Source organism: Dasypus novemcinctus, chromosome 2 (assembly GCF_030445035.2).
Source record: "Dasypus novemcinctus isolate mDasNov1 chromosome 2, mDasNov1.1.hap2, whole genome shotgun sequence".
Lineage (NCBI taxonomy): Eukaryota > Metazoa > Chordata > Mammalia > Cingulata > Dasypodidae > Dasypus > Dasypus novemcinctus.
The window spans coordinates 191,232,477-191,252,743 of NC_080674.1; the positions used below are offsets into that span (position 1 = coordinate 191,232,477).

The window sequence follows — 20,267 nt, forward strand, 5'->3', positions numbered from 1 at the left end:
CTGTAAGCTCCTACCCCAAATAAATACCCTTTACAAAAACCAACCAATTTCTGGTATTTTGCATCAGGACCCCTTTGGCTGACTAATACAGTTGCTGTAGTTAACAAGCACTTTTTTCACTCTATTTTCTAGCTGATTATTGATATATATGAGAAAGATATTGATCTTTACATACTTACTCTGAAGAAGATGAGAAATATCTATCCCTTGTAGGTTTGGTAAAACACTTCTATAAAACCTTCTAGATTACTCAGAGAGTCAGAATCTAGAATTTAGGTTACCAGAGGATGGAGTAGGAGTTAAGAAACAAAACAAATCAAAGCCTTTTGAGCTTTTCTTTGACTACCTTTTCAATTTCTTTTAAGGTTATTGATTTGTCCAGGTTTTATGCTTGAACTGTTGGAATTTATATTTTCTATTTTAGGCTAGGCTGTTTTTAATTTCTGGTGTTTAGAGTTTTGAGGGGTTTCCTTTTTACTGTTATTTCTGATTTTATCTCATTGTTATTAGAGATTGTGGATGTGCTTTTTTGAGATTTCCTTTGTGTCCTAATGTACAGTCAGATCTGGAACTGGTTCCAATGCATTTGAGAAGTACATGTTTTCTGGTTGTTGGATTTAAGCATCAGGTTGTCTTATTAGTTCAAATCCTTACCTGTTTTATCTAATTCATCAGTAGTTTTCTGGAACAAATGTATTAAAATGCCCCCAATCACTAGGGCTTTGTGTATTTCTCTCGGTAGGAGGTTGAAGCCTCATTAGGTGCATAAAATTTCCTAACTTGTATATCTTCCTGATATATGGTTGGCTTTATCAATTTGTCTCTTTTAATGCCTTGGGTTATACACTGTCTCATAAATATTTTTATACCTGGCTTCTTTCTCTTGGCAATTACATGGTGCCTCTTTCTTTGCCCCATTTGTTTTAACTCCTCCGGGGTCATTTTGTTTTTGTTATGCCTTGTATAAGTAATTTATAGCTGGATTTTGTTTTGTATTTTTAAGCAGTTTGAGAAACTCACCGCCAGCTTCCACTCCCTTGCCCTCACTGCCCGCTCCCTTGTAAGAAACCACTTGTGCCCCTCTACCCATCCCCGCATTTGGCTCCTGATCCCCCTTCCCAGGCTGGCCTTCCTTGGCCCTGCTTCACCTGCAGCCCCTTCTAACTCACCTACCAGCTCAGGTGCCCCCCGAGGAGGACCCCCTGACTTCCCTCTGCTGAGCCACTGCTCCCACTGCATCTGCTCTCTGCCACCCCACCCCAGCCACGCAGAGCTACAGTTCCTCGTGGGGCACTGGGGAAACCGAGGCCCACCTGACCCCATGGCCCCTGTCCTCCAGGAGCCAGTGAGTGTTCCAGCAAATTCATAAATGAGGCAAGAACAGGGATGCTGGTGGCTTGCACAGAGGAAGAAAACAGGGTGCTCTCAGGGAGGAATTGGGCCGAGGAGGGGGTGCTGTTTTAATTTGGGCTGAGATGAGGGACATTCCACTGATTCCTGGAGGGAGCTGGTCCAAGGAGAAACGAGGGGAAGAACATTCCAGAGAGAGGGAACAGCACGGTTTCCCCGTCACTGAACAATGTGCTCCTCAAAGTCCTAGAAAGCCCCCTCGCTCTCCTCCCCCACCCCAGGCACCGGACTCGGCTCTCTGTAGGGAGGCGGGTGGGAGCAAACGCGCCCCTGCCTTCCAGGAGCTCGGAAGGGGGGAGGCCGCTGGGGTTCTGGAGACCCGCCTGTCGCGGGCCCTGGCCTCCAGGCTGCCTCTCCCTCCCCTCGGGTGGGGAGAGGGGGCTTCCGTCGGCCCTGTGGGTGTGCGACATTTGGGCGGGAGTAGCATCAGAGTAAAAGGCTCCCCAGGCGACGAGAGGACAGCTGAGCAGAGGCAAAGGGTGCAGAGGATTTGCACCAGGCAAACAGACAGCCCGGCTGCCCCGGCACCCACAGAGCCATCGGCTCCACCTGCCCTCTGCCTGTCCCCAGCAATGCTGCTGAGGCGTTCCCAGACTCAGGACCCCAGGTTTTCTCTTCCCTGGGCTAACGGTGCTTATTTCCACTACTGCGGGTCGGTAATGTACGGGGCGGCTTTGGGGCAGGCCAGGAAGGGGGGAGACTGAAGACTGGCCTCAGATGCCCAGCCCTCCCCTCTCGGGCCGTGGGGTTTGTGCAAGTGACTTCCTCTCTGTTCGTTAGTGTTCTCGACACGAGAATGGGGACCAGTGTGAGGTGGGCGAGGAGCCGCCTCCTCACAAGAGGATCAGACGGCTGCTGCGGGTGACAGAGCTGGGTCACGGGGAAGGGCCGTGCACAAGCCCCCTCCCCAGCGACGCAGACGTCCCTGAGCCGCTTCTAGGATGTTGGCAAGCCCAGGTGTGCAAGCCCAGGTGTGCAAGCCCAGGTGTGCACGTAGAGCCCTTTCCTCTGCAGGCCATAGTCGACCCTCCCGTTCCCCTGGATGACGACTGGTCCAGGATCCCCTGGGCGGGGTCTGCTTTTCCCGCATCACATCCTCACCCCAGTCTGCTGATGGACTCCCTCTCGAGCGAGCCTTTCTCTTCCACTCCAGAAGCTCTCAAACTGGGGACTCCTCTCAGGTGCTCTTCCTGCTCTAGCATCCTTTCTTTAGATGAGCAATGAAAGCCCCGGCTGCCATCTACAAGGCTCCTGGAGGGAAGCAGTGTGGCTCAAGGGATAGGGCCTCGACCTGTCATACGGGAGGACCCGGGTTTGACCTCTGGGGCTTCCTGGTGAAAGAGAAGAGAAAGCGTGCCTGGGCGGTGAGCCAGTGCCCCCATGGTGAGCCCAGTGCCCACGCGAGTGTCCACGTGGCGAGCCAAGTACCCGCGTGGTGAGCCAGTGCCTGTGCAAGTCACACAGCAAGATGATGACACAACAAAAAAGAGACGAAGGGGAGAGTCAAGGTGAAGCACAGCCGAGACCAGGAACTGAGATGGCGCAGCTGACAGGGAACCTCTCTCCACATCAGAGGTCCCCAGGATCAAATCTCGGTGAATCCTAGAGGAGAAAGACAAGAAGAAGACAAAAGAAGAAACAGATAGAGAAGATCACACAGCGAATGGACACAGACAGCAAAAGCAGCAGGGCAGGGGAGGAGGAAGAGAAGGAAAAAAATTAATAATAAAAGGCTCCTGGAGTGCCAGGGAATGCTGGGAACTAAGGAAATAAAAAAATCTATGGTTACGTATTTAAGAAATAGGATCCTGCTGCAGACGCCTCCTCAGGCTCCCTGGCCCACTGGGGTGTGGCTGCTGGGGTCCCGTTTTCCTCTTGTCTCCCCTTCTCCTCGGAGGGAGCTGTGCACAGAGGAGCCGGTGACGGGGTGCTGACAGCTCGTTACCCAAGCCTGGTCCAGTCCCGAGCCCTGGGGCAGAGGGCCACACGAGCTTCACGTCAACACAGGGTTTAGCAGGCGCTGGCTTCGGGCGCGCAGGGAGCACCTGGCTGGGGGAACCTGATTTGGGCAGAGGGGCCTGTAGCCCAGGGCGGCCACCCGTGCAGGTGGGCAGCCCCCGAGGGCTGCGCTGGAGAGGGCGTCAGCGGGGAGCCTGCCCCGGCCCGAGCAGGAACCTGCGTGGCCCAGCGGTCACTGCGCCAGGGCTCAGCTCGACGTGCGGGCTTGCCCCAGGACCAGGGGACGGTCGGGTCACTGCGTGGCCTGGGCTTCAGGATCGAGCCCACTGTGGGGGAAACCGAGGCGACATGCAGGATTGGCAAGGCGGAAGGCCTGCCAGGCCCCAGGCCCCATGGGGATGGGAGGGGTGGCTGGCCAAGGCTCACGGAGCCCAGGCTGGGGTCACGGAGGACACCGCCGACCGCGAGGACTGATCACTGTAAGACCCCACATGGGGGACAGATTACACCGGATGCAAACTATGGAACAGTCAATAGTAATATTTTAATACTCTTTTTTTTTTAGATTATTTTTATTTTTTCTATCTCCCTCCTCCCCATTGTTTGCACTTGCTGTCTGCTCTCTGTATCTTTAATACTCTTTCATCAGTTGTGACCAAAGTACCACACAATGCTGAGTGGCAGTAAGGATAGAAGGGGTGGGGGGGGGGCTCTTTTTGGAGCAAGGAACATGTTTTCAAATTGATCGGGGTGATGAATGCACAACTCTGTGATTACATTGACAGCCATTGATTATACACTTTGGAGGGTTTGTAGGGTATGTGAATAAATAAACAGAAAAAAAAAGTGCTGATGACCATAATAATTAGGCTTGAGATGAGACTGACATCCCAGGCTCATGAAAAAGTATGAGCTAACGCAGCTTTAGAAAACGTAGCTGTTTTTAATGGGCCCGGGACGTAGGATTTCGTTTCAAAATTGGGCTTGCTCAGCAAAAGCAGCTTGCAGACGTGCCCTAGCCCAGCTCCTGCCGAAGGCAGCCCCTACGCCGTCCTCGGCGGGGAGTGGAGAAGTGTCGGCGCGTGGCTCCCTGGTTGAGGGTTAGGGGAGCCCTGATGCCGTGGGGGGCTAGGAGGGTGGGCTGGCAAACCAGGCACGGGGTGTCCTGTCTCGGGGTGTCGTCTTCCCTCTACCCCAGCCCAGAGATCCCCCCAAGGGGGGCTGCTGCTTCTGAAGTTTTAACAGCAGCTGGATATTCTCGGTTTTTACAAGGGTGAAAGCTCCCCGTGTCCAAATGTCATCAACCAAATAAAAGTATTTCTGGAATGGGTCTAGCATGGATCTGGCCGATGACCCCCACGTTTTGACCCACGGACCCCCCCTACGTGACCCCCCGGCTCGACTGAGGCTGATGGTCCAGCCTTCTCTCCGAGGGAAGAGCTTTTTTGCTTTTTTTATTTCATGGAAATTACCATCTTCCTGCTTCCCAAGGTGCTTCTGAAGGTGAGCTGTCCCTGCTCTTTGGAAATGCAAAGAAATAAATGTATAAAAATAGAGTAGCAATTCCTCAAATCCCCTGTCAGGTTTAAGTCTCCAGCATCTCCTCTGGGAGCGGCAAGGCTGGCGCTGAATTATCTCGCAGGCAGCGAGCCGGGATGGCCACTGCATGGGCTCTCGCTGCCCCGCCACGGTCCCCAAGCGGCACCTGCACAGTGGCTGCCCCGTGGGAGGAGGGAGGAGCACGGGGGGCTGGGGTGGGGGCACAGGGACCCTGGCGGTGCAGGAATCCAAGTGCCCTCAGCCCTGGCCCCGGCCTGCTCCTCCTTTCTGTCAAGCCCCCCACCCTCTGCTTTTCACCTCAACTTTTTCCTCGTGCTCCCTGCCCCGTGGCCAGGTTGCAGGTTTGTGCCCTAAGCCTAACGGTCGGGGTGCCTGGGCCTGTGGGCATGAGACTCCTTCCTGAGTCATCCCAGCATCGGGGTATATCTGACAGCGTTCTCCAGAGAAACAGAACAGCAAGACACATAGATGCCTGTACGTATTTTAAATATTGATTTATTGCAAGGAATTGGCTTGCACAGCTGTCGGGGCCGGCAAGACTGAAATCCACGGGGCGAAAACTCATTGGTGCCGCAGTCTCGAGGCGGAATTTCTCTGTGGGGAGCCGTGGCATTGGCTCTTACGGCCTTCAGCGGGTGGGATGAGGCCCACCCACGCTATCCGCCCACCTCCTTCCTTAACAGCGACTGACTGTGCCCACAATGCGCCTTCCCAGCAACACCCAGATTAGTGCTGGATTGAACACCCGGGTGCTGCAGCCAGGGTGACACATAAACTTATCCATCACACCAGCATTTCCTCAGCTGCTGTAAAGTGGAGGTCATAAAACACCCTAGAGGCCTGTTGTCAGCACTGCACAGGGAGGTCTGGGTGCAGAGACGCAGGTGGTGAGGTGGTGGGGCAGGGGCGGAGCGAGCCCTGGCTAGATGACCGCAGCACCAGGTGACCCTGACAGCGGGTGACCCCGTCACTAGGTGGCCGTGACACTAAGTGGCCAGGACCCCAAGCTGCCCCAACACTAGGTGACTCTGTCACCCGGTGACCCCAACACTGGGTGACCCTTGCCCTGGGTGGCCCCGTCACTACCTCCCTGCCTGCCCACGAGCGGCCGTGCTACTGTCAGAGACCCCGGTTTCACCCCGGAGGCCTGCCACGTGCACATGACATGGAGGGAGCCCCTGGCTCTGGCCCTGGAGAAGGCAGCAGCCAAGAGTTTTGGGGAGACGTGAGCAGAATCGTTCTGGCAGACTCTGGAGAGAGGTGGGGTCTCCTGCAGGTGTCGGGGGCACTCCCAGCTGAGCTGGGCTCCCGGCCCTGCCCCTCAGGCGCAGGGCCACGGCGTCTCATACCCTCACGCCTGGAGGCTGGTGACCTCTGACGACCTGCAGCCCTGGGTTCTTCCAGGAGATTCTGCCCAGGGAGAGTCCCTGAGTAGCAGGACGTGAGGTCGGGGACCTGATAGGGACATGTGAGCAGTGCAGGGGGCAGCAGGGCCATGGGGCTCTAGCACTGGGGCCTGGGTGGCAGGCAGCGTGGCCTGAGGTTAGGCTGGCCAGCCGAGGCCGGACCCTGAAAGGTGGGGACGGAGGAAGGCCGGGCGGCTGGAGCTGTGGTCCAGGGCGGGCCCCAGGCCCTGTGGGGGGGTTTGAGGGAAGGGAGGCGGAGGTACAGCCTGTGATGACAGAGGAGGTGACATCCTAGGGACTGGGCCCAGGGGACCCCTTGGGCCCTGGACCTCAGTCGAGGCCCTTCTCCCCAGGCTGGCTGCCCTGCCTCGGGCCGGGTTCCGAGCCTGTGGGCCAGAGGTCAGCGCCTGCCCAGGGCAGATTGTGGGGAAGCTGTGGAGAGAGGCTCACCGTGTCCCTGCACCCTCCAATCAGGAGGCAGGGAAGGCGCAGCGCACCCGGGGCCCACGGCAGGGAAGTGGGACCAGCGGACCTCCCCAGAGAGGAGGGGTCTTGCCTTAGCGGAGCACTGAGAAGGAAGTTCTGGGAAGAGGGGCTGGGACCCCTGGGCACAGCCCAGGTTAGGCTTGGCTTCTCCCCGTTGTAACGGGATGTACCACCCTGTATGCCAGCTCTTGGGAACTTGGCCATCGAGGAGTGCAGGAGTGGGTGTACGTGTGAGTGTGTGAGCTCTGCCCACTCTGGGCTCTGTGGGTCTGCGGGGCCAGCCTTGGGCTCCAGCCCACCAGCCGTGACCGGGCTGTAGGCAGCCGCTGCAGGAAACTGGGTCCAACCCCCACTCCCCCACCCCAGGCCTGGGGCTCAAAACCGTCCATCCTGAGGCCTCTGTGACCGCTGGTGTGGCTGGAGTCACCACCAGGGGCTAGGGAACGATCGCCTTGAAGGCACACAGTCTGATTTGGGTGCTGCTTGGCCACAGCAGACCGGGCAGGCCACTGCCCCTTTCGGAACCTCAGTCTGTTCTTCCACAAGATGGGAACAACCAACACGGCTGGACTCTGGGCTGCTGCGGCGCTGGTTTTTGTCCTGCAGCGATGTGCCTGCTGAGCCCCGTGTCCTCTCCTTCCCAGGGGTCCCCCCGGCCAGCCTGGACACCCTCAGCCGAGCCCTGGGGGTCCTGGAGGAGCGCGTCAACAGCTCGCGGCGGCGGGTGCGGAGGCACACAGCGGACGACGACTACAACATCGAGGTGCTGCTGGGCGTGGACGACTCGGTGGTCCAGTTCCACGGGAAGGAGCACGTGCAGAAGTACCTGCTCACGCTCATGAACATCGTGAGTGACGCGGGGGCGGGCGGGGGCGGGGCCGAGCACCAGGGGGCGGGACCACGCGCCTGGGGGCGGGGCCTAGCGCCAGGGGCGGGCCTAGCACCAGGGGGCGGGACCAAGTGCCTGGGGGCGGGGCCGAGCGCCAGGGGGCGGGACCACGCGCCTGGGGGCGGGGCCTAGCGCCAGGGGCGGGGCCGAGCGCCTGGGGGCGGGGCCGAGCACCAGGGGGCGGGACCAAGCGCCTGGGGGCGGGGCCGAGTGCCAGGGGGCGGGACCAAGCGCCTGGGGGCGGGGCCTAGCCCCCAGGGGGCGGGGCCACAGCGCAGGCTGCGCGGAGCTGGGGGTGGCGCTGGCGGGGACCGGGCTTTCCCGGGTGCTTTGCTGACATCCTGGCCTTTCCTTGTGCGGTCCAGGGGAGGGATGTCATCACGGGATGCTGGGGGGGCAGGGGGGGTTTCCAGGTGGAGAAGGTGGAACCTCCACGTTGGGTGTCCCGCTGACCTCAGTCTTCCCATCTGTGACTCAGAAGGCGGGGGGCGCGGGGTTACTGATGAGGCAAAACCTAAGGCCATAGTCTCCCCCCCATCCCTCACCCTGCCCCGCACGGTTTTTCTTATACTTTGCTGCATCTGCGTTGCAGTTGGACCATGCGTTTTCCTATAAATCAACTGACTTTTTTAAAAAACAAACTTATTTTAAAAAGGGAGCATCCCTTGACATAAAAGTTCACATAAAAGTACAAAGGCAGGCAACGTTGTTCAGTCCTGTAGCCCTGCCTGCTGAAGACTCTGAACCACGGCCTGTTAGGAAAGGGACATTACTGAGGGTTAGAGAGGGAGACGGACAGACTGGCACCAGCCCAATGCTTCTCCTTGAGGTGATCAGAAGAACTGAAAGGAGATTTTAAAAAGGAAGCGATTTCTCCCTGTGCTCCTCGACTCTTTCACGGGTGTCCGTGTGTCCCTGCAATCTTCTTTGGTCCCACTGGCACCTGTCCCTTGGCTGCCAGTTCCTGAGGAGGCTTCAGAGCCCCCCTTCCCTCTTCCAGGCCAGCCCCGGCAGGGGGTGCAAGGACGCTGGAGCAGCTGTGGGCCAGGGGCTTGGGTCCCAGCATCTGTTCTGCACGCGCAGGAGGTGGAGGGCCTTCCCCTCCACTGCCACGTGCCAGTCAAAGCTGCCAAGGTGATGTGGGACCTCCAAAATGCAGGTGTCCAGGTCGGGGGCTAGGGAGAGGTTAAGCTTTCTAGTCCTCACATCTCTGGGCGGTTGGCTCGGCTGAGTCCTGCTGGGAAGACAAGGGGAGTGGGAGGGAGACCCGGGGAGTGGCCTGGAACCTGCGCGCGGCTGTGGATGGAAACCGGGCAGGGAGGGGGTGGATTTGTGCAAGGGGGCGAGGATTTACGGGGGGCTGGAGGCAGGCCGGGAAAGCCCGGGAAGACGGGACGTTCTAAAGCAGCAGGGCTGTGTGTCCAGGCGGATCAGCGGAGGCGGCTCTGGACAGGTCCAGCCGGAGCTGAGCAGAGAGGGGTTACAGGAGAGCTTCTCGTGACCCGCTGCTCAGCTGTGCCTTTCTGGATCGTGATGAGCCCCTGGGAACTGAGGGGAAACCCAGGTCAGAGCTCTGGGGCCCTGCGGAGGAGATGGTGTCAGGAATGAGAGGGAGGATGTGTGTGAGCGGAGCACTGGACGGAGACGGTCCCGCCTGAGTGTTTGCCTTCCAGACGTTTCCCCCCTCCAGAACCCAGCCTTCTCCTCTGCCAAATAGGGCCAAGTTCGTTGCATTTGCATAGCACATTTTATTTTCAAAAGTTGCCACCCTTCAACTCCGTTTTGAGCTGTGCCTTTAACACCCACTGAGACGGCTGCAGTTATCAAGCTGCTTCTATGTGACTGTGTGCCAGGCTCGTGCCGGGCACATACCGCAAGTTATCTGATTAAATCTTTAAACAAACTCTAAGAGAATGATAGATATAAAATTTCATCTGTTTTCATAATATGCATTCTTCCCCAAACACTGTCCTGCCGTCCGACCATGAGGAGAAAGGAATTAGAGAGCCCAGGGTCAAGTCCTACCCACCCCCCCTTTTCAAAGATGTCGCTGACACTACTCCAGACCTCTGCACCTTGATGACCTCATCTTTAAAATGGGTCCATAATTTCCCTTTGGGGTTGTGAGTGAGGATTGCATGTGATAATGGAGGCACAAGTGCTTTTCAGTCTCTAAATAAAATGTGGTTTTACTGTGATGATGATGACAGTATGTAATTTAGCGAGAGCCCATCGAGAATCATTCTCGAGAAGTATGGCAAGGCCTCTGACTGACGTTGGGGTAGCCGTGATTAGTTCTTCATGAGGTTGGTGGAAGCAAACCTACTTCCTCCAGGTTCTGGAGGGTCCCTGTGTCACACACACCCTGTGCTAGAGGAAGTCTAGAACTTTCTTTTGGTTTTGCCAGTTACCCTCACTTGATTCATTTATGCCCTCGTGATGCAATGGGGATGGGATCTTTGGATGAATCTGTTTTGGTCTGCTAGGCTGCCAAAAACAATATACCAGGAATGGGTTGGCTTCTGCAGCGGGGATTTATTGGCTTACAAGCTTACAGTTCTGATGTGGAGAAAAATTTCCAAATCAAGGCCTCATGAGGTCTCCTCGAGGGCCGGCGGCTGGTGGTCCTTGGTCCTGGGCTCCTCTGTCACATGGCAAGGCACGTGGTGGCGTCTGCTGGGCTCTCCCTCCAGCTCTGGGCTGCCTTGCCCTCAGCTTCCTGCTTCCCTGACTCCTTCTCTCTTCTCCATATTCATCCCATTTATGAAGGATTCCGTGAGAGGGTGAAGACCCACCCTGGCCACGCCCTACCTGAAGCAGCCCTGGTCAAAGGTCCCGTCCGCAATAGAGTCATACCCTTAGGAATGGATTAGCTTCAAGAACATCATTTTCTGGGGTCCAGTTTGGCCTCAAACCATCACAAATGGGATGGTTCCTTTCCTGAAAAGCCTGAGAAATGTAAAAATTCTTCAACTGAAATGAACTTCCTTGTCACAAAGGAAGGATTATAGGGGAAGGTCCGAGTAGACAGTGAGAGTCGTTGGGCCACGTCTTCTTTTTCTGCCGCATGGATGTGCCTTCATTTACGCAGTCAGCAAATGCTTATGAAACCTCTGCTGTGTCCCAGGCAGGGTGGTGGGTCCTGTGCAAACAGAGGGGCATTTCAGACAGCCCCGAGCTCAGGGAGCCCCCGGGGGGGGTGGGGGGGAGGTCTGTGCTGCTAATCTGAGCTGCACCTACTGCTGCGAGAACCCTGTGGGCAAGGGCAATAAAGTGCGGCAGTGTCTGGAGCACGGCGTTGCCCTGACGATTAATACCATCCAGGGCTCTGGGTCTTCGTGGAGCATGCCTGAAAGAGAATCCGGGGACAGGTCTGAGGTGCCTTTGGGGGCCTTGGGAAGGAGGGAGATTGAGGAAGCTTGAGCAGCTGCGAGAGGATGACCTTCCAGAACTTTTGTTCCACGATGGAAATGTTCTAATTCTGCATTGTGGCTCTTTGGCCCTTGAACTGTGGCTTTTGTGACTGAAGAATGGAATTGCTAATTCCTTTTTATTTAATTCACATTTCAATTTGAATAGGCAGTGTGGCGGGTGGCTACTGTCCTGGAGCATGTAGCTGTGGAAGGTTTGGGCATCACTGGATGGCCGGCTGTGCCCAGCCTCTGAACTTGGCCGAGCACAGTGGTGCTACAAAGCACCACGGGCAGGTCCTGGGGAAGGGGCCCCTGCGAGAGGCCTTGAGGCCCCAACGGTGCCAGCTCACCCGGAGCTGCAGCTGACATCCTGGCTGGCCCTTGAAGTCCCAGCGTGTCTCCCTCCCCTTAGGAGTCCACAGCTGGCCACGGGGCCTTCCAGTGCTGGAGCGGAAGCAACGGCGTGGTGGACAGATGTGGCGGCAGCTGGCCCAGCCCCGGCTCCAAGAGAGGCGTCTGGTCCGCTGTGGGAGCTGCATGCCCAGTGCCCGAGGCACGGGGGCCAACCCTGGGCAGGCAGCTGCTCCCGGGGCTGGACGTGGAGAGTGGCAGGCTCAGCCTGTCCCCTGAGGGAGGGCCATCGAGCAAGGCACGGGGTCAGGGAATGCAGCACAAGGGAAGAGGAGAGGCCGGAGGTGGGCTGGACGCAGGCTTTGGACCTCTGCCCCACCCCTGGCAGCTCTAAGCCGCCTTATTTTCCCTCATTGTCCAGGGTGATTTCTGTCTGCAGGAATCCCTTTGGGGTCTCTTTGTGGGCAGAGCCTGTGGCTGGGAGGTGGGATCCTGGTGTGGCCTGGGCAGTTCAACCTCCTCAAATACCCGTGTGCTGCCCTCCACTTCTCAGCCTTTTTTGCAGTTAATCTGGGACTGGGTGGCCAGTTTGGGCCAATGGCCTGTATGAAAAGTGACGTGCATTACCACGTGGCCAAGGCGGTTAAGTGCCAGCATGTCCCCTCATCTCTCTCTTTCCCTGCCACAGTGACCCTGGCGGGCACATGTTCCAGTGGGTATACCTGCAAGACGGCGCAGGGTCACCCAACCCACCTTAGACTGTGACCGGAGCAAGGAAAGAGTCTTTCTCATGTTAAGTAATTGAGACATTGTGGAGTCTTTGTTACCGCAGCAGAGCCTAGCCTATTCTGTCTCATATACCTGGCTTCCATCTACACATTTGATAAGTATTTATTGGGTAGGGCATCTGCTACTCCATAGTTTCATGGTCAGTCAAGGGGTATAGAAGTGAGCAAGATATGTTGCCTTGGGCTTGCTTTCTAGTAGGGGAACACAGGCAGTGTGCAGTTAAAAAGTAAATGAGATCATTTCAGATAATGATCTCTGCACTGCAGGAAATAAAAGAGCGACTGGGATGGAGAAAGGAGAAGGGTTGGGGAAAGTGTGATGCTTGATACTAGAAGTCAGGGAGTCTGCTCGAAGGAAATAACACTGGCACTGAGACCTGAATGATTGAGGGATAATGCTAGGAAAGGATGAGATAAAGTGTTTCAGGTTAAGGGAACAGGTGGTGCAAAGGCCCTGGGGCAGGAACGAGGCGCTGACAAAGGGTAGAAGGAGAAGCTGGAGACAGGCAAAGCCAATCCGTAGGGCCTTCTAGAAGGAGTTGGGCTTGACTCTAAGGGCAGTGGGAAATTGCTGGAGGTGTTTCTTCCTTCCCGCATAAGAAGATGGGAAGGAATCAATCTGCCTCTTTCCATCTCCAATTCATTGAAAGGTGAGAATGATTGGAAATGTTTGCTGAGCACTTCATGAGAACCTCAGGGCCAAATAAAGGGTCTTATGGTGTCCATCAGCCCATTCCCTCACTTGTCTGCCAGGTCCAGTTTCCTTCTGTGCCTCTTTAAATATAGAAAAATAACATTTTTTTTTTGGTTAAAATATATTTAACATAGCCAATATATAATTTATGATGGAAAATTTAAATATATTCCTATAATTTTCTCCCATCAATTATTTTCATGCTCTCATTTTAATGATTGTATAATGTTGCACCATATGACTGTAATGTAATTTTTATGCAACATATTATTTATATAACATTCATGTAACAGAACTTATTCCCCTATTATAGGTGGGTTAGGCCCCTAGCTATTTATTTACTATTAGAAACAAAACTGTAATGAACACCCCTATAGATGGATCTGTTACTCATCCTGAATAATTGCCTTAAAATGAGTGTCTAAACGTGGAAACCCTGGGCATCAGGTATGCACATTTTAAAGTTTTGAATTCCAGAATGTTCTCTTAAGGCTTCACCCACTCATGCTCCACTAGCTGTGAGTGCCAATCTCCCCACCTTCTCATTATTTTTTAAGCATGTGTTTAAGAGCAACAATCATTTTATTTTGCTTTTATGTGATGGATCTATTCAGGCCTTTGTTTCTTTAGGTTTTGTTTTGTTTTTTCTTGTTCATTTAAAAAGCCCTTACATTTAAATAGGTTCACTTGATGACTGGCACATGTGTGGGAGATTATTTCCCCCAGCTTCACTGTTTGCCTTTTGTTTGGTTTGGTTTCTAGGTGGTTTTGGAGAGCGTACATTTTTGTGTGTGGAGAGGTTGTGCCGTCGTTCTCTTTCCTGTCTCTCCCTCGGGCGCCATGTTCAACACTCCCTGTCCACTCAGGAGTTCATCTTCTGACACTTCACTTGGCTTGGTCCTGGGAGTGTGTCCCCAAGTCCATTGGCTGCTGCATCCTTTTCCAAACACCGGCCCCTCACTGACCACTGACCGCTCTTGCCATATCCGTGTTAAGCTGTAGCAGCCCCACACTGAGAATGTCTCCTGACGTAAGAAGGAGAATTCAAAGGGGCCAAGTTTGTTTCTTTTGTGTGATTCATTATTATCTCATGCAGCATCTTGCTGCCACTGCAATCCTCAGGATACGATCAGTACTCCCCCTTTGTAAAATGCTGAATAATTCCCAGGGCCCAGGGCAAAATGAAAATGTGGGGCCAGAAAAAGTTCCAGTAAAGGTCAAATAGGGAAGTGGATGTGGCTCCAGCAATTGGGCTCCCACCTACCATATGGGAGGTCCAGGGTTCAATTCCTGGGGCCTCCTGGTGAAGGCAAGTTGGCCCACGCGGTGAGCTGGCCTGAGTTGAGAGCTGGCCCGCACAGTGAGCTGGCCCGAGCACAGAGCTGGCCCATGCGGAGTTCTGGCCCACACAGGAGTGCTGGCTCACGCAGCAAGCCAGCCCAAGCGGAGAACTGGTGCAGCAGGATGATGCAACAAAAAGAGACACAGACGAGAGACAATAAGAGACACAGCAGACCAGGGAGCTGAGGTGGTGCAGGAGACTGAGCACCTCTCCCTAACTCCAGAAGATCCAAGGATCGGTTCCTGGTGCTGCCTAAAGAGAACACAAGCAGACACAGAAGAACACACAGTGAATGGACACAGAGAGCAGACAATGGGGGGAAGGGGAAGGCGGGATAAATAAATGTTTTTTTTTTAAAAAAAAGGTCATATAAAACTTCTTTCTTCTGCAGTCTCTCTCACCTTGTTAAGGTGTTCTTATTTGCTATTTAATGTCACTCTAAGTAAAGAAAATTCAGATTTTAAATTATTTGCATGAATTTTACCATTCATTTTTATACTGTACAATACCAGTTTTAAATGCAAATATCAGAGCATTTCGTTTGTATGAAAAGCACCAAAATTGCACAACTTATATTTCTTGGCACATCCCCAGAGGGTGCCTGAAGCTGAATAGAAGAGACAAACAGAAAAAAGACTCAGGAAAGCTGGAAGGAGGGAAAGAGGATCCCCCAAGACATGAAATTAAAAGTTCCTTTGGGCACTGGTATATGCCCTCTGGCACGGGAATGCTCCCTCAGGCACTAGGCTACTCCTTGGGGCACAGGGGTACTCTCTCACACCCTGGGATACTCCTTTGGATAATGGGACACTCCCTCAGGACACCTGCAGGTGAGTGCGGGCCCTCTCTGACCGCCTGACCACTCTTGCCATTTCCACATTAAGCCGCAGCTGCCCCCTGCAGAGATTGTCTCCTGAAGTAAGAGAAAGAATGGAGGGAGAATTCAAAAGGGAATCAGTTAATCCACCCCTCTGTCTCAAAGGGTGGGGGGCGCAGGGGGTTCCCCCGGGCATGAAGCCGCTGGGTTCTCCCTCCCCCAGGCACCTGAGCCCCCGCACACTGCGCCTGACCAGGAGGGCCTGGGGGAGCCCCCAGCTCCTCTTACCAGGGCCTAACGGGAGACCTGCACGGACCTCCACACCCCTGCACTGCGTCCCGCCAGGATCTGGGCTGGCGGTGGGGAGAGGCTCGCCACAGCCGTGGGCCGTCCCCCTGGGGCGTGAGCAGAGTGAGTGCCCGAGACCCCCCTGGGGAGGGGGGCGGTCCACAGGAGGCCCCAAGGCGCATGCCTCCTGCTCCCATCCGCTTTCACTTACAAAGCACAAATCCAGAAACGTTCTTGGTAAATGGTAACTAGATCACACCAACGTCAAGTGGTGATAACAAGAGGGTGGGCTCTGGGAACTCTGTACTTTATGCGTGATTCTTCTGTAAACTTATTCGACATCTCCAATTTTTAAAAAATCAAAACAAAGTAGCAGCATTTAAAAATGTGGTCACATTTTTTTTTTGAAATTGAAGAGGGCAACTGCAGGGTGTTAACCTCCAAGAGCAGTGGAGCCGGCTGCCCGCAAGGTAGACCTGGGGACTTGCACCTGCGCTCAGACCCTCCAGCCCAGCCCTGCCCTGTTTGTGGATGTGCCCCGAGCCTCCTGCCCCAGCCAGGCCACGCTGTCCTCTCCCTGCCATGGCCCTGCCCTGCTCTCTGCGTGTCCATCTCCTACCCACCTTGGCATGGCACCACCCTTTCCTTAAAGCCAGCCCCCGCTCTCTGCTGCTCAGAGGAAGACTGCGGTACTTCAAAGGCCCCGGGGTCTGTTCTGAGCAGGGAGGCTGGGCTGTGGGCTGAGCATGGATGTCGGAGCCGTCGCCCTGATTTTCAGCTCCCCCGTGGCGGGCTGTCGGCACACGCAGCCCAGTCTCCTGGGGCTCGGCCGCTCTGGACTTGATGGGAGATTCTGGGACACTCCAGGGACCCCCAACTGAGAGTCGCCTCTGCTGGGTCTGTTGAAAGGATGAGGGGCTCCTTCCCTAGCGCTGTGAGGGTGGTGGTGGGGTGGGGGGCAGATGTGGGGCCCATGCAGGCTTGTGGGCCCCTCCGTGTGCAGTGTGCACGCTCCTGGTTTACAGCTCAGCTCTGAACAGCTGGTCTCGTTCTGCCTTTGTCCTGCTCCCCCTCCTCCTAGCCTACAACCTCTGGTCCTTCCTTCCGTCCCCACCCTGCCCCATGCAGTGCTGCCTTCCCAGTGCCCCCCGGCCCTGACCTGAGGAGGACAAAGTGCCCCTTCAGCCCCGTTTTCACATTGGGGAACCGCTGTCATGTTTGACCCGTGGCCCACACTCTCCTCTAGGAAACTGCTTGCTCTGGATTAAATTGTGTGTCCCCCCACCCAGAAAAAAAAGGCATGTTCCAGTCCTAACCCCCAGCCCCATGAATGGGACCTGGGACTGTCTGAAGCCAGGTGGATCCCAGGTGATCCTATCTTTAGAGCAAATCCCTTCCCGGGCATGTAAACCTGTTGTAGATGGGACCTTTTGCTTAGACTCAGTTAAGGGTCTTCCTTTTGATTAGATCCCTTCAGTAGGGCATGACCCAGGGTGGGTCTTAGTCCTTTCACTGGGATCCTTTGTAAATGGGAGAACTAGGCGGAGACACACAGGAAGAAAGCTGCAGAGGCGGGCAGGTCCCGGAGGCTGGCGGCTGGAATCGGCGGAGCACGGAGGCCCGGGAAGCGGCCCCCGAGAGGCTCGAGAGCAGGCCCGTGGAGAGCAAGAGGCTGAAGCAGCAAGGCCTGGGAGAAAGACGAGCGGACACTGCCACGTGCCTATCGCCCACGGCTCAGCTCGGGAAGAAAGCGAGCCTGGAGAAGGCAGAGACTGGCAGAGCTGCGGCGCGTCTTGCCGGGATCTCCAGCAGCCGAGCTTCAGTGAGCCAGTGTCTCTAACGATGCCTTGATTTGGACATTTTCACAGCCTGAGAACTGCATGTTTTTAACTGAACACATTCCCACCGTAAAATCCAACCCATTTCTGGTATATTGCTCCCAGCAGCATTTGGCAAACTAAAAACAGGACCCTATTTAGACATAGGGTCTTTGAAGATGAGATTAGTTAAAATGAGGCCAAAGCGGATTAGGGGGGCCCTAATCCTGTATGACCGGGGTCCTTCTAAGAAGGGGACATTGGACTCAGACAAGTGACAGAAGAGAGACGGCCAGTGTATGACACTGGAGGCAGAGATTGGAGGATGCATCTGCAAACCTAGGAACCCAAGGACCGTGGGCAAACCCTCGAAGCTAGAAGAGACGAGAAAGGCCTCTCCCTGGAGCTTTCAGAGGGAGCGCAGCCCTGCAGGTGCCTCGGTTTGGGATTTCTGGGCTCCAGAACTTGAGACGAAACGTTTCTGTTCTCTTCGGCCACCCGGTTTGTGGTACTTCCTGCAGCCACGTGAGAGCTTGGCGGTTCTCCCTGCTGGACCTGGTCCTCCCAGGCTGGGATCTGGTGAGCATTCCTGAACAAGCCTGCTGCCATCGCTGGTGTTGAGCTCATTATCACGTTTCCACGGACTTGACCTTCCTGAGCTAGCCTCTGCTCGCCAAGTAGATGCAGCGGCCGCTGGAGACTGGGTGTTCCGCACGAGAGCTTGGGGCCTGGCGGGTCCCACAGCCCCTCCAGGACACGGCCCAGATGTCAATAGTCCCCAGAATTCCCTCAGGTAGTGGGCCCGTTTCCAGGCTCAGAAAAATAGAGGCGAGGGACAAATGCCTCGCGGGTAGATGAGAACTGTTACTACAGTTACGTGTGTACAGATGCATTTTTTTTAAGATTTATTTTATTTGTCCCCACTCCCCTTGTTGTTTGCATTTGCTTTGTCTGTTTGTTGTGTGCTGGTCTTCTTTTTAGGAGGCATCGGGAACTGAAACTGGGGCCTCCTATGTGGGGGGGAGGTGCCTAATCACTTGAGCCACCTCTGCTCCCTGCTTTGTTGTGTCTCTCATTATAGTTTCCTCGTGTCTCTTGTTGTGTCAGCTCATTGCACCAGCTCACCTCACCTGCCCGTTGCGTCAGCTCTCTGTCTTGCTCATCTCCTTTAGGAACCGGAAACCGAACCTGGGTCCTCTCACGTGGTAGGAGGGAGCTCGATCACTTGAGCCACATCCACTTCCCTACAGATGCATTTTTATCTCTTAATGCCAAGACTTCAAGGAATACAAAATCTGGGCCTAAGAGTGATGCTTCCTCTGCAGCTTATAGCGTCTAACTGAAGCACCAATTTCAATCTTCCTCTTTCCTGAGAACCCTAAGGCCTCGCTGCATTGCTTAGAATTTCAGCATGCCAAGTGGACTGTATGCTCTATTGGCATCACTCTCCATGTGAGACAGACTGTGGGGGGGTGATCTCTTCCCCAGAGAGGCCCCACAACTTGCTCTTTGTTTCTGGGGAACACATACCCCCAGGAGGCCTGCCAGAGCCTACTGATGCCCCTGGACTCAGTGAGGTATCTTTGTGAGGTGCTGCTTTTTTTGGGGGGGCAGTGGAGGGAGGTGCCATTTAAAATATCCATTTTTATATTAAAGCAAACTTGGACACGTTGCTGAGTTCAAGCAAAATTCACATGCGTTTTTCAAGATAAACTGGAGGCTCTACAACAGAGTTCGGCACACCGTGGCCCAAGGGCCAAAACTGGCCCTTCACTTGTTTTTGTAAATAAAGCTTTATCGGCACACAGATACACCTGTCCATTTATGCCTTGTCTGTCTCCGCTTTTGTGCTGCATGGATGGAGTTGAAGAGTTGCAGTGGAGACCGTGTGGCCCTCAGAGCTGAGAATATTTATTATCTGGCACTAAAGAATTGTTTGCCAGCAGGCTCTAGAAAATGTCCTCATTGCTTAGTGCCCACTGGAGCTGTGGCCCGGCCCTCTGTTTCTCAGTGCACGGAATGAGGACCGGCTTTGGAGTCAGAAGCTACTGGCTTTTATCTCCCTGGCAAAGTTCCTTCCCTTCCCTGAGCCTGGATTCCTCATCATTGAACTGGAGATGTGCCTACCTCCTCCCACACACTCAGAGCTCCTGCAAAGTTCCTGGCCAGAGGTGGGTCCTCGGGAAACAAGCTCTCCCTTCTCCCTTTCATTCTCCAAACCTCCTGTAGATGGGAACCCGTGCGCCTGGAGCAGCCCTTTCCTGCAGGCCACAGCTGAGGCTTCACACCCAAGCCGAGCTCCTCCCTTCCCTGCTCAGACCCCAGCCCACCCCGCCCCTCACACTACCCTCCCCATCAGATTCCTTCTGCGGACTCTTTTTAAAAGGGATGGAATGCGCCATTCTCAATAACTGTTTTCAAACAGCAGAGCAGGAGGGGCTCATTTCTGGCTGGGCAGAACGTTGCTCCCAGCTGTTAACCATTCACCTTCTGGAAGAATCCCTGAGGTCCCCCAAAGCACGTCCCCCTGCTGAGAGCAGACAGGCTCCTTGGGCCTGCGCTGAATGTGGCATCCGAAGGCTCTTGTGGGCTCTCAGAGCCGAGGCCGTCACCTCTGACCCTGCCTTGCATGAGGACAGTTCTTTGTACAGTATGTTCTTAAACCAATTTTTTGTTGTTGTTGTTCAATGAATGATTCCTCTCTGAGCCAGGATTCAGATATTTTTCCTCTTTTCTTTTCTAATTTAATCCAGAAATTGGCCTGGACTGACTAAAGGCTTGCCAGTGTTTGCAAACTCTCGGCAGGCATATGGGCTCAATTTCTCACCAACTTTCGAGAATGCCGGGGCTGCGGCTGCGTGGTGACGGTGGGGAAGGCGGTGGTAGGACAGGATTGTTTTCTGCTGGTTGCGGGGGTATCTCGTGAACTGGCCGCAGAGCTGCAAGCCAGGCCCGGTCTGATTCACCGCCCTGAGTCCCTGTCCACGGGTCTCTGGCTCTGCTTCCTGGGAAAGAGAAAAACACCCCTGAACCCAGAGACTGAAATT

At 54.8% G+C, this 20,267-nt stretch overlaps 1 protein-coding gene across 1 annotated transcript in view; it reads left to right on the forward strand.

Annotated features, from left to right (window-relative positions):
- The window catches only part of ADAMTS2 (ADAM metallopeptidase with thrombospondin type 1 motif 2), a 294,248-nt gene that overhangs the window by 154,022 nt on the left and 119,959 nt on the right, over nt 1-20,267 (forward strand). The window contains exon 4 of the mRNA XM_058283377.2: nt 7,466-7,668. Within this exon, the coding sequence (XP_058139360.1) occupies nt 7,466-7,668 (203 nt within the window). The remainder of the gene's footprint in view (nt 1-7,465; nt 7,669-20,267) is intronic.